This window comes from Cyprinodon tularosa, unplaced genomic scaffold (genome assembly GCF_016077235.1).
Source record: "Cyprinodon tularosa strain WSP-4 unplaced genomic scaffold, ASM1607723v1 ctg791, whole genome shotgun sequence".
Taxonomy (NCBI): domain Eukaryota; kingdom Metazoa; phylum Chordata; class Actinopteri; order Cyprinodontiformes; family Cyprinodontidae; genus Cyprinodon; species Cyprinodon tularosa.
The window spans coordinates 194,866-207,711 of record NW_024039553.1 but is presented as its reverse complement, the minus strand read 5'-3'; the positions used below and the strand labels follow the sequence as shown (position 1 = coordinate 207,711).

Below are 12,846 nucleotides of genomic sequence, written 5' to 3'. Positions count from 1 at the left end.
ACCAGTCAAAGATTTGAACACATGTTCTCAGTTTATTGTTTGTATTTTTAGCTACCACTAATAATGCTAGGATTCAGTCTGTTTTAAGGTATATTAAAAAAAAACAGGTTATCAGTATTTTTATTAGTATTGTACCGATACCAGTATCAGACGGGGCCCCGATCCAGCACTAAAATAGTGCCATCGGTATCGGCGAGTACCAACAAATAGGGCACAGATTCATTTTGAGAGCCAAAAGTTTATTCAACTATTGTCACCCATTCCAGGTAGGCAAGAAAAAGTTCTACTGGATTCACTTTGTATTCGTCTTTTTCCTGCTTCACAAAGGTAGGCAGCAGTTTGACAAAGCCATGATGGCAATTATTTTACATCCAAGTACGGTAGTATGCAGTTCTTCATTTATACACACACATCAATTTAAGACAGACGGTATTTGTATGGTATCGGTATCGGCCAATACTGCACAGCTTACCATAGTAAGGTTGTATCTGCACAACATTTTGAGTTGTTCCCTTTCTTTTTTTTCCAGCTTCTTCCTCTACGGGGTTACTTTATAAAACATATCATTTACCTAAACAGAAAATATCTCTCATTTTTGTGTTACATATTATTAAAGCTCTTCAGTCGTGCAGGAATTTAGATTCTGAACTGTTTTGAGATGTGTGTAAAGGAAGTTGGAACAGGTCTTGATGACCATAACACTGAAACAAACACAAAGTCCATGCTAAACATCTATATGAGCTGATTAGACAGGAACAGATGTAGACATCCACAGCGGGAGCCAACACAAACTGTATCAAAAGAACAAAGGGATATTCAAAAAAATATATATTTTTTTCCCTTTGTGCACTGCATACTCTCTTACATGCAAAGCTATCAAAGATATCATTGAGGGAAAGTATTCTCATGCATCAATGTCAAAGATTTTCCTTTACGGGTTTAAAATCAAACTTCACTCAAAAACATCTGTGAGGTGCATGGATAGCTTCCAGGTGTTCACATTCAGTCTAACTGAACATTAAATCCCATAGGGAAAAATGTTTTTATTCAAATAATCCAGCTTCCCAAGCATTGTGTTTTGTTTTTTTACATATGAAAAGCTTTTTGTGGTTTGAGTGACAAAATTTATTATCGTTTATTCCACATGGAGTGGGTAAAATACATATTGAACACAATTTTTTTTTCTCAGTAAATATATTTCCAATATTTCTGTTGACATGAAATGCGCACCAGATGTCAGAGACAAGCAAATAATCCGTAACAACTTATGTGTAATGAGGTGCAAAGGTACAAGGAATAAATATTGAACACATGAAGAAAAGCATCAGAAAATTAGCATAAAAGAAAGCAGAGAATCTCTGATGCTCCGTTCAATCAATCTAAGTGGGTCAATAACTGATTGCCTATAGAGTGGTGGATTATTACTAAAGCATTGCCTGAATGGAAAAAGCATGAGACTTCAACAAAAACAGTCTGTTGCAATGCATACTAATGTCAATGGTTAAATGGTTACAGCTGCATTTTTAAACTTGCAGAGTTTTCCAGTGAGGCCGTTGAAGATATAAGGCTTATTTGAAAAAATATTCATACTTTTATCATGCATCAGTCTTGGCTCGGTTTCTTTTGTAAGATCTCTGACAGATTAGTCAAAATGATCATCTAAAGAGTTGTTTAAGAACAAATGAGAAACTATGTGGAAATAGCGAGTCCATCTTTTTTAATAAAACATCAACAAGTGAAGGAAAATTTTATTTAATTTTGTACGTTTAATGTAGATGATTTGGACATGCCTGTAAAATATATAGAGTCGAGAATATAATCCGATCAGTTGACATTAAAGAACAAAACGTTGTCGTTGCAGAAACTTTTTTTGAGTAAGAATGGGTCTGCAATGACCCTAAAAGGATTATTTCAAAAGTTAGGTTTGAACGCGGTAACATTACAGTGCGACGGGCTTCATACTACTGAAGACAGTAAAAACAGGAAAATGTAGTCATATGTCTCATGTCCAACTGAAAGGACCCCTTCTTTAATTTCCCATAACTTTCCATAGAGAATTTTTCCTTGATTTTTTGCATCTGCTGTGAAATTCATGTTAATAGAAAAGTATATTTACTTATCAAAACCTTGATTCCAAGCTGTGTACACAACCTTAAAAATGAACTCTAAATTGCAAACACTATCAAAAAACAGGTCCATCTTAATTAATTTTATTTCTTTAGATTAGGGTTTGTTTGAGAGCTCTAAAAAAAAAAAAAAAAAAAAAAAAAAAGCAAAGGTATCATGAAGACTGGGGATTGCACCAGGATAACTTGTGGAAATGTTTATAGGGATTCAATCTATCATCTGAGGATGGGAAGAATATGGGACATCTGTAAACCTGTCAGTGAACAGCTGTCCACCTAAACAGACAGGAAGGAAAGATGAACGAGTGAAACAGCAAAGATGTTCATGGCACAGAAACTCTGGGGAAACTGTAGAGATTGTTGTTTGGTTGGAAGCATTTTAGTGTTAATATTAGTAATGAACTTTACAGACTGGACCTTTAAAGAAGAGCAGCTAAAAGGAAACAGTTGATTTAAAAAAAACAACTTTCCAAATCCAGTTTCCTACAAGCCGTGTACAGAACACAGCAAACAGGAGGAAGATGGTGTTGTGTTGACATGAGACCAAATTGGCCTTTATGCAAATAACACTTCAAATAGATGAAGATTGAAGGTTCCAAGGATGCTTTTTTGCACGTTTTTTAAAAGAAAAGAAAAAAAAGACATGCGATTGAGGTGGAGCTTCACCTTCCAAGCAGAATACAGACTACTACATTTGTCAAAACGTCCAAAGAGAGGATCCCTAAATATTACGCAAACAATGAAGACAAGTTTAACTGTTTTGAATAAACGTCCTCAAAACACTAAAACTGTGAAAGCAGGGGGTCTACAAAGAGGTAGCAGGAGAGTAAAAACATATCCAAAACTCCAGGAGAAAAAATCAAAACAATAACATGGAAATAATGCATGAAATGCAGCATGTTTACCCCAATCTGTTTGCCTAATATTTCATTACAGCAGGTGATGTTTCTTTAAGTAGACAACATAATATATATATAAAAAAAAAAGTTTAAGCTTTGACTTTGCGACATCAGATCAGATCAGATCATCATTATTGCTTTACATAAAACCTGAGTTAGAAGTTCCCACATGTTAGAGTACACCTTGCCAACATATTTGAAAAACAGCCAAATTTTTTGCTTTGCCGTTTCAAGATGTTTTATGGCTTACATTGGCTATAAATAATAAATAAATAAAAACTTATGAAAATTAGTTGGAGGTGGTTGGAAGGTTATTTTTTCCCCCATTCAGCTTTAAAAAAACTTTAGGTTGAAAAATAACATTTTTTCCATAAGATTTCTAAAAGGCAACTTTCCCTCCTAAATATCCTGTATTATCTTAATGCTAGACATCACCTCATTTGAACCTTTCAGCATATCTTTATCCAGGTTCTGTTCTTTAAAATGTACTGTCCAAAGTTATATTTGCAGGCCTCCGTGGAACAGGTGTTTATGCTTTCATCCAGGTTTTCATCCCAAGTGTTTTCACCCTCGGGATCGCAGCTGACTGAATCTTGTGCAACATGCTGGGTTACATTAGCAAAAGGAAAATGGACTAGTGATACATGAACTGATAAATTTGGCTGCAGGACCGACACAAAATCACAGTAAAGGATTTTTTTTCTTTTCAGCAGATGAATACATTTATCGCAAGTTTTGTGGTGAAACAAGGAACGGGTCCAACTTAAAGCTGGGGCTGCTTTGTGAGTAAATATGCACGCTTTATGTTACTGAATGTACTGTCTATGTGTGTGTGTGTGGTCAGTGATCTCACAGGCAGCCTGTTTGCGTGCCTAACACCTGCTCTTGCACACTAGTGAGGTCAGGGTGCAGATCTTACATGCCTAATGTCTCCTGAAGCGATCCATGCCCTCTTTCTTTCTAAGCCTCCTACACAAGAGATGGAGTCCTGACCAGGCTGCAAACATGTACATCAGCACCTTCGACAGCCTCATTTCTCTCCTGCCCTGCCCTTGTTGATAAGTTCCAGTGACTGCTATCCAATCTTTCACGTCCGCACTTAATGCATCCTGACAGATGGATGTGGGTTATGTAGGCCGAGGCCTATCAGGTTCATCTGAGAAAACAAAAAAGGAGAGATTTAGATAAAAGGGCAGGAAAAAAGAGCAGTGCGGTCTGAGAAAGACGTATTGTGAAATTCCAGGAGATAACAAGTGAAACATGGAGTGCAAGATCAAAAAACGTTTCCTTATAGACAGCTGAACTCTAAAAGTCATTTAGCTCATGCTGCCGTCTAGTGGTGAGGTGTAGTTTTCTTTCAGAACTTCTGAATTTCCTATAAATAAATAAAAAGTTAATTAACAGAGTATCTTTGTAGTAATGAAGACCCAATTGACTCAACCTTGATTTGTTTCAACATTAAAATTGTCTCATAACTTTGAGGAAAAACGTTCTTTATTTTTCACTGAAACACATTTACAAACAACATAAATAGAAAACCATAATGTCCTTTGGTCTGTGGACTTTTATCTTCCTTTCTGAAAACAGAGAGATGTCTATCATAAAAAGGGCAGTCCTTTTTAAGTCACAAGAAAGAATCTGTTTTCCTTTTCCAAAAATCAGGATTAGTTGGGGAGAGATTCTGAATTCTCCCAGCGAAGGCCATGTACGGACATAGGGAAAGAGATCAGTCGTTTTTCTCCCTCTTTTCTCGACGGGCCCTTCTCTTCAGCTGAAGTGTCTTGAGTTCAGTCATGGTAGAAAAGGTCCTGTAAACCCACACCATCTGTCAGCATGAAAAAAAAAGAAAAAACGGCAAGGCTTACACGTGGTCTGGTGTTTAATCCTTTCAAGAGAAATTCTGAGCTATTTATTGATGTGAAAAGTTGAAAAATAAAAACTTACCACAATTACGACTGCATTGAGCAGGAGAGGTATTGAGTAAACCAGTGATATGAACATACCCTTTGAATCAAAGTACTGGAAATCAGAAAAAGACCTAAAAAAAAAACATTACATAGTTTTATTTTTCAATGGAAAAACCTTTTTTTTTTTCAATCCATACATTCATTATCAGATACCAACATGCACAAAAAAAAAAAGAATAGGTCTCACCTCCAGTTCATCGCTGCCAGCTCATTTAGGTATTCAGCACTATATACCAGGGCAACTATGGAAAAAAAAACGTATATTAAGAAAAGATGACTTTAATCTAAAATTATGGCAAACGTGAAAAGATTGCATCGCTGGAATTTCCTGTAATTTATCTGCAAAATGTGTTCTAATTCAACAGCCCCAAATAAGACATTCATTTGACATACTGACACTCACAATTTCTTCTGCATGCAGTTTTGTCTACTTCTACTTCGTACAAAACTAAATCAAATTAAACTGTTAAAAAGGAAATACAGACCAAATAGTATACAGAACAAATATACTTGATACAGAAGATTAAAATGGGTTATGATAAATGTATTAAATATATACACTCACTACAGCAAGAAATACATAAGTAAATAGGTCTATAGCAATAAAATATACATAAAAATAAATTTAATACAATTTAAAAACAATAAATATTAAAAGCATTTTATTTGTTGATGTTTTCTCTGTCACATCTAATATATACATATGTTCTCCAATTATATCGCGATGAAGTTTGTGGTCTTTGCTGCCATCTAGTGGTCGGGGAACGAATTGTATCTTACCTCCAGATTGGAAATATATTTGAAATACTGCTGATGAACTAGAAAAAAAAGCTTGATCTCCAATCGCTGCTGCCATTTACTTTAACTGAGTGTTTCCATTTACATCTAACGCTGCCCCGAAGGAAGCATAATCTGTGCTGTTGCTGCCAATAACGTGCTTTTTCTCTTTCTCTCTCTAGATAATACTCTTAGCTCTCTAAGTTTTAGTTTTTCATTTTTAACAAGTCTTCTCAAACCCAATCTGTCAAGATAATTTAAATGAATCAAATGTAAGTTTCTGTTTTTATTTGAATCTATTTGTTTTCCAAGTGATTTGTTATCATGCTCCTGTGAAATAACATAAGTTAATTAAAGGCTCCCGAAATAAAAAGTATCTTGAATTATTCTTATGCCTAGTTATGTTTGGTGTTGCTGTTTTGCATCATACCAAACGTTTCATGTAATGGATTTATGTTTCTTATTTATAATCAATACACCGAGTACGGAAGCCGGAGCGGTCCTTTCCCTACTTTTCCACGTTGGTTCTCTTGAGAAAACAAGTTAATTTCTGATGTCTGGGGGACAGTCATTCACCTACATGTTATGAATGTTGGCGTACCATAAAGAATAAATTATGAACAATTTAGTTTGTGCCTTCCTACCAATAGGAAGACATTACCGAATATCTTCAAAACAGCTCCAAATGACACAAAACTCATATGGGTGAGTAGAACATGATGTAATAACGTAAAATCAAGGGCCCAATATAAAAAACACGGTGTTCCCCTTTAACTTTTTGGTAATGAGGTGACGTTGTTGGGTTGATGATTCGTTCCACTTCTGTTTCATAAGCAATTAGAGCTATGCCTGTTTTCTGAACAGTCCCGGTGTAACATATACATTGTGACATTGTAACATATATATATATATATATATATATATATATATATATATATATATATATAGTAGGGGTGGAACGGTTCACAAAATCCACGGTTCGGTTCGATTTACGGTTCCTGGTCACGGTTTTCGGTTCGGTATATGTTGATTGTTACACCGAAATCCCATAAAAATTTATGAAATTAATGAAAAAATCCCCGAACAAAATAATGAATTGTAATTATTTTAAATGATCCGCGGAAACCCTGGATCATTTCTGTATGTTTTGCTGCTTTGAATTTAATCATCTCGCGCATGCTCTCTACCATCTCCAAGGGACTCAGAGGGGAGCAGACGGGAGCCACAGTGGAGGCTGTAGGCTTTGCTTTGAGCAGCCAGTCTGGAGCGGAGCGGGGGTTGCTGACAGAGTATGAGGGATTTCGGGGTTAGCATGACATGTTGCTGTTAGCATAAACAAAACGTGTTGCACTTTTATCCACAACTTTCTTTCCGCCGTCATCGTAGGTCACTCTAAATGCAAAGCTGCTGGCGCGTCTTCCAACTCCTGCTCTTTCCCACTCGCCATACCCATACAATTCTCCACAACAACTGATTTTTTTCTGCTACACCCGGCTACGCTGCTTCGCTTCTTCTTCTTCTTGTTTACTACTGGTGGTTGGCTTTGGTCGCAGTACCGCCACCTTCTGCTCTGGAGTGTAAACGCTTCGCCTATATGAGAAAAAGGAGCAGCACATGAACCGAACGAAACACACGTGAATCGAACAGAGACAGTCGAACCGAAGGGTTCGGACGGTTTTCAAAAACTGTTCCATCCCTAATATATATATATATATATATATATATATATATATATATATATATATATATATATATATATATATATATATAAATATAGGATGCATTAACCACTAAAATGAGTCCAGATTAAAGATTTTCATTAAAAACAATCCGAATTGCTTCCACTGTATTCCATGTCATCCAATCAGACACCATGACCTGACAATGAGTGAAAAGACAAAGGAAACTAAAAAACTGATTTGCGCACACGCGGTACTGCGACTGCACAACTACGGGCACCGCAGGCAATGGATGGCAGTTGGCCAGCCTCAATCATTACTCAAACAGGTTAATCATCTCGTTATCGCAAGAAATCAATAACTAATTTCTCTTGATAACGAGATAATTATGTTTTTATCTCAAGAAAACAATTAGTGGTTTAACCGTGATAACGAGATAGTTTTATTGTTTAAAAAAAAAAAGTCAGGGACAAAAAAGTCGGGTACAATCGCTCTCGGCTTCTATACTGATGGTCAAAAGTAGTGCAAAAATAATTAAGAATATGTTTCAGCAATGAGAAAAGAAATCATATTTTTTTTTAGCATTTGACAATCTACTAATGTTGTATGTGGTTTTGCTCAATATTTTTATCAAACTAAGTTTTCTTCATTTATTTATTTTTTTTTTTTTTTGTGGCACTGTTTGCCCTCCGTAGAATGATGCGGATTACTAAAAAACATGTTAAAACTCAGTACTAAAATAATCCAATCAGATTTATATCTATAATTCTAGGGCAGCAGAAAGGATTAATTCATTGAAGTTGGAAAGTATGTCCTCTTTTGGAGCAAATACATAAACTAACCTCTACTAACGTTTCCAAACGGGTATTTGCATCCAATTACTTGCAGATTTCCTTTACTTTTCTTTTAAAACACGACATCTAAATAGCAGGAGCAGAGTTTATATCCGCATCAGATGATGCAAATGTAAATCGTTAGCATCCCAGAAACAGGGATACTGCTGGGATTTTGCAGCAAACATACCGATGATCAGGAAGTAGCAGATCTGCGCTCTGTAAAACCTACAGGTCACCACAGTCAGGAATAAACACACCACATGAAACAGCAGGAGTCCGATTAGCCATGGCTCCGACCACTGTACCTATAAACACATCAAATGTTCACTGTCGTAAATCGTTTTCAGTAAGTCGCTGACAGCTAACACACTAAAGTAGCTGTTATGACATTTTGGGAAACAAATATAAAACTTACAGACATAACAAACGTCCATATCGACGTTATTCTTAAATTACTGAATCCATCGATTGGTATGGAGCTAATATTCTCTGTTGTTTGGTCCGTCATCCTCTAAAAAAAGCACAGAGCTAACCGTAGCTTAGCTTGTCGGAAATGTGAACGACGGCGGTTGACGTCAGAGAGAGGCAGCCAATTACATGCCTTCATGGTGTAAACTAAATAACTCTTTCAAACTGTATTTATTTATCAATTGATGTGTGAAGCTTTAGTACACAAAAATAAAAGAGACTTATGACGTACTCAACTTTATTACATATTTACAAACATATTCAGTGAGGGGAAAAAAAAGTTTAACCAAAACCAGAAGTACGGTATATAATTAAAACTCAGTTTTCATTTCCAATCATGGAATAAAGTTTAGATTACAGATAAATGACATGTATTATCAAAATATTGTACTAGTACTCAAAAACCTAATTTGAGTCTCCAAATCTATTTAACCGATAAAAAAAGCAAACACTAACAAGGTCTTTAAAATGTACTAAAAAAAAAAGACTATTTATAGTGCAGTGTACCTTAAAAAATAGATGTTCACTTTTGCTTTCCTCAATCAGCTGAGCTGTATCTGCCTGATATATTTCTCCCTTGTTTGCTGCCTACAGGTTCTTAAATTAATTCACCCTAAATCACATTTCTCTTTGCAGCTTTACCAATCATTGTGTCTCCTTTAGTTACAGACATTATGTCTTGCTCTAGTCATCTATCAATCCTCTAGACCAGTAACTACTCTTAGAGTATAACATAAAATGTATGACTTTATTTATTAATTGGCCATAGAAACTCACCCTTCAACCCTGTCCTGACTTAAAATGTATAACTTCTACCTCACACGTCATCATATCCTCACTGTCATGAAGAAATCTTGCATTCATGTCCCGAATCTCTTTGCCAGACCTGACCTTCTCCAGCTCCTTCATGTCGATTTCTCTAGACCTACAAAAACAGACCCTACTGTCTTTTCTAGTGCTCTTCATCCACTTTTCTAAAGCAAACATCTTGTCTTTAATTTTAAAACCAGCATGTAACTACACTTCACATACTAGCCTCAAAAAACCGTGTTAAATGTGTATTAATGGCATTCAAGAGCAAAAATTTTAGAAAAAATGATAAAAAGGTGATAATGTGTCTTAAATTGCCCCAAAAAGTAAATCATGCTCATTTTCATAAATGTTTTTTCAAATGTATGGAGGCAGATGAGACTTCTAAAAGAGTGTCATTTTGACCTTCTTCTTAATAAGCCGAATTAATTTTAATTACAGTTACATAGTAATGACTTTCTTGTTGAATCTTTTCTATTGATAAATATATTTGTTCCAAATCATAAAAAAATAAAATAGTAAGGAGAATGATCTGATTATGAAAACTCACTGTTTTCAAATGAAAAAAAGTCTTATATGTTATGTATTTTATTCTATAAACTGTACGCTATAACTAATGTGTGCATCCTACTGGGTCAACCTAAAACAGACTTGTCTGAAATATAAAAAATAAAAAGCTTAAATTGGTTAAAAATAAATAAAAAAAGGACTTTTCAAAATACCTTATATCTTTCTTTTTGAGAACAACTCAAGTTTATCAAGTCTAAGTTGGTGGATCTTGTTGGCCTGGCCAGCCAGACTGACTTACAACATAAATCTCTCTTGGTTTCCAGGCTAGGATTTTATGCAACAGACAGAAAACAGTTATATTTCTTCAAATACAGGGCATTTAAAAAATACAGGGAGTCTTTGGACGATGTTTCATGGTTACACCTTTTCACGAGCAACACCACCGGCTGGATTCTTGCTGGAAGCTCATGTCCTGTCTCTGCTGGGGTGAAAGTCTGGGACAAAAGTCGCTGCCACTGTGATGGGAGTGGAGTAGGCGAGGGCAAAGTTGTACAGACCGAGCATCAGACATTTCCAGGTGGTTCGGAGTGCCTTTCCCACATTCTACATATAAAAGAGTACAGTCAAAGTTATATTTCAACAGAGTTAAGTAATTGTAAATGCAAAACCTCTTTAATGAGGTGTAACATGAGCTGTAAGGAAGAGGTTAAAATGATAAAAAGAGAAGACATGTTTTTCAAGGATGTATATCTATTGCTTTGGGGCACAATGGCAGCAGGAAGAACAGCTTATTCTCCTCTTGACTGAACCCTGAATACATAAAGTCCTGAGACCTCCATTGTCTTATGCATCCTGGACAGGAAAGGGCTGAGTGGCTGGAACCAAAACAGGATGAACTGAATATAACTATCTACTGCTAGAACTGACTATGAAAGTGCACATGTAGGTATGCAGTCTCCACTTGGAAGTTATACGTTGTGTAAAAGATACAGTGTGAGCTGATCAAAAGTATCTAGCCTTGCATTTTTGGCAAAGAACATTGAAAAGACAGCTTCTGATTAACTTCTCAGTATTTAAGCTCTTTTCCCTCTGGTTTGGCATACATTTTCCAGAAATACATCTAAAAATTCTTTATCACTATAACTGGTGAGGTTTTTGACAGAGTAGAATATAAAGTTCTGATTCAAGCTCCAAAAATAGCTGCGATTGTCTAGTTTTGTATCTGTTTGGTTCAGATCCTTCTTGACAAACTGGGATAACTTTATGGGACTTCGTAATTCTAAATGATATTTAAAGGCTCCATTACAGACCAATTTTCTGCAATACCTAAGTGATACCCCATTATGGAGCATTAAAACCCTTAATTAGATAAGAAAACACATGTGTGTGTATTATATATATATATATATATATATATATATATATATATATATATATATATATATATTTTTTTTTTTTTTCTTTTAAGTTTTTGTCTACATTTTCATGTTATTCAATGAATGTATTATTTACTTAAAATAAGTGATCTAATCCTTTATATAATTCAAAGCTCTTTGAAATATTGTATAAATCAACAAGGCTTATTTTCTCATAAGATTATAAGGGCAACATTTGTAAATGAGATTTTACTGGTTTAGTAGATATTTCTATTATTAGATATTACATCAAGTAGATTTTTCATTATTTTTAACAGAATTAAAAAAATCTGGACAGAGGTGACATTTAATTTGACATGCCTTCACCTTAAAGGAACTTAGAATATATACATCAACGCACTTTAAAGTTTAATCTCCCTGCATGGGAAAGTGTTTAGCAATAACATTTTAAGTTCACATCTAAACTGCATATATTGTCAACTTTAGCTCAGTTAAATGTTAAACTGAAATCTACCTTTTTTACTTTCTTGTAGTTTTCTTTCTTCTTCCTTTTCTTCTCTTCTTTTGCCTCATCATCCCTCAATGGCTCGTATCTCTCTTGTAGAAAGGTAAAGTTCAGGTCTCTTTTGGCTTTTTCATTTATTGTGCCATCATTGGAGGAAGACTGATCAACAGAGTCAACATGCCTTTGATACTTCGCTGCACAGCTTTTAGTCCTTTCACCTGACAATGCAGCTGAATCCCTGTCAAACAGTCGGGATGGAAGAGATTTGGGCTTCATGGTTTCTCCTTTTGCAGATTCAGTAGAAGTAAGCGAAGGTACTTCTTTCCTATTGGAGGGCAGCTGTGTTGTCTACTATTATGTGCATGGGGCTGAAATGCATTCCTTTGGTGTAGAAAGGGGGGTCGTGGGGGTTGGCACACAGCCCTTAAAGGTGCAAATCCCATCTCCACACAACCCTGAAAGGGATGCAATCCTACAAACTAATGCTACTAATGCTAATATTAATGACCAAAGGTTGTGTCTACTCTTTTTTTAATCCTTCCACAGTATTTCCTTCTAGTGTTTATATATGCTTTCACAATGCCTTGCAGGAATGTTAATTTCCCTTAAACTTCAGGATGTGTTGAACCTGAGAACATATGTCTCTGAGTCTTGACTCAGAATCACAATAGGATTCAGTTTTGGTAACCATCCATCTTCTCCCACTTGTCAGGGTCACGGTGGGGCCGTTGCCTATCTCTAGCAGTCTACAGGCGAAGTACACACTTGATGGGTCGCTAGTCTGTCACATGGCAACAGAGAGACACACAACCATGCACATGCACAACATGCAAACTCATGCAGAAAGACCTCGGGCCAGGAATCAAACCCAGAGCCTTCTTGCAAGGCGACAG

General features: G+C 35.8%; 2 protein-coding genes across 2 annotated transcripts; both read right to left on the bottom strand.

Moving 5' to 3' along the window:
• Positions 1-4,501: 4,501 nt before the first annotated feature.
• On the bottom strand, positions 4,502-8,858 carry tmem18 (transmembrane protein 18). Its single transcript, XM_038271147.1, has 5 exons — positions 8,700-8,858; positions 8,472-8,589; positions 5,180-5,234; positions 4,970-5,063; positions 4,502-4,850 (listed from the first exon to the last, which is right to left on the bottom strand). The coding sequence occupies exons 1-5, from the start codon at positions 8,790-8,792 to the stop codon at positions 4,752-4,754; spliced, it is 459 nt and encodes a 152-aa protein (XP_038127075.1). The 5' UTR covers positions 8,793-8,858; the 3' UTR covers positions 4,502-4,751.
• An 808-nt stretch (positions 8,859-9,666) lies between these two features.
• Positions 9,667-12,323, bottom strand: LOC119773927 (uncharacterized protein C1orf115-like). The gene is made up of 2 exons (XM_038271146.1): positions 11,963-12,323; positions 9,667-10,675 (listed from the first exon to the last, which is right to left on the bottom strand). Exons 1-2 carry the CDS (start codon positions 12,227-12,229, stop codon positions 10,538-10,540), a joined length of 405 nt encoding a protein of 134 aa, XP_038127074.1. The 5' UTR covers positions 12,230-12,323; the 3' UTR covers positions 9,667-10,537.
• Between the last annotated feature and the right edge of the window lie 523 nt (positions 12,324-12,846).

Bases quoted from the DNA above. Each gene is read 5' to 3' on its own strand.
- tmem18 (XM_038271147.1), bottom strand. From the start codon at position 8,792: ATGACGGACCAAACAACAGAGAATATTAGCTCCATACCAATCGATGGA. The intron at 5,235-8,471 runs GTATGTTTGCTG...TTTTTTCCATAG, and splicing joins CTGCTACTTCCTGATCATCG to TTGCCCTGGTATATAGTGCT. The intron at 4,851-4,969 runs GTAAGTTTTTAT...TCATGCTGACAG, and splicing joins TCAATGCAGTCGTAATTGTG to ATGGTGTGGGTTTACAGGAC.
- LOC119773927 (XM_038271146.1), bottom strand. From the start codon at position 12,229: ATGAAGCCCAAATCTCTTCCATCCCGACTGTTTGACAGGGATTCAGCT. The intron at 10,676-11,962 runs GTAGATTTCAGT...TTTTATATGTAG, and splicing joins ACTACAAGAAAGTAAAAAAG to AATGTGGGAAAGGCACTCCG.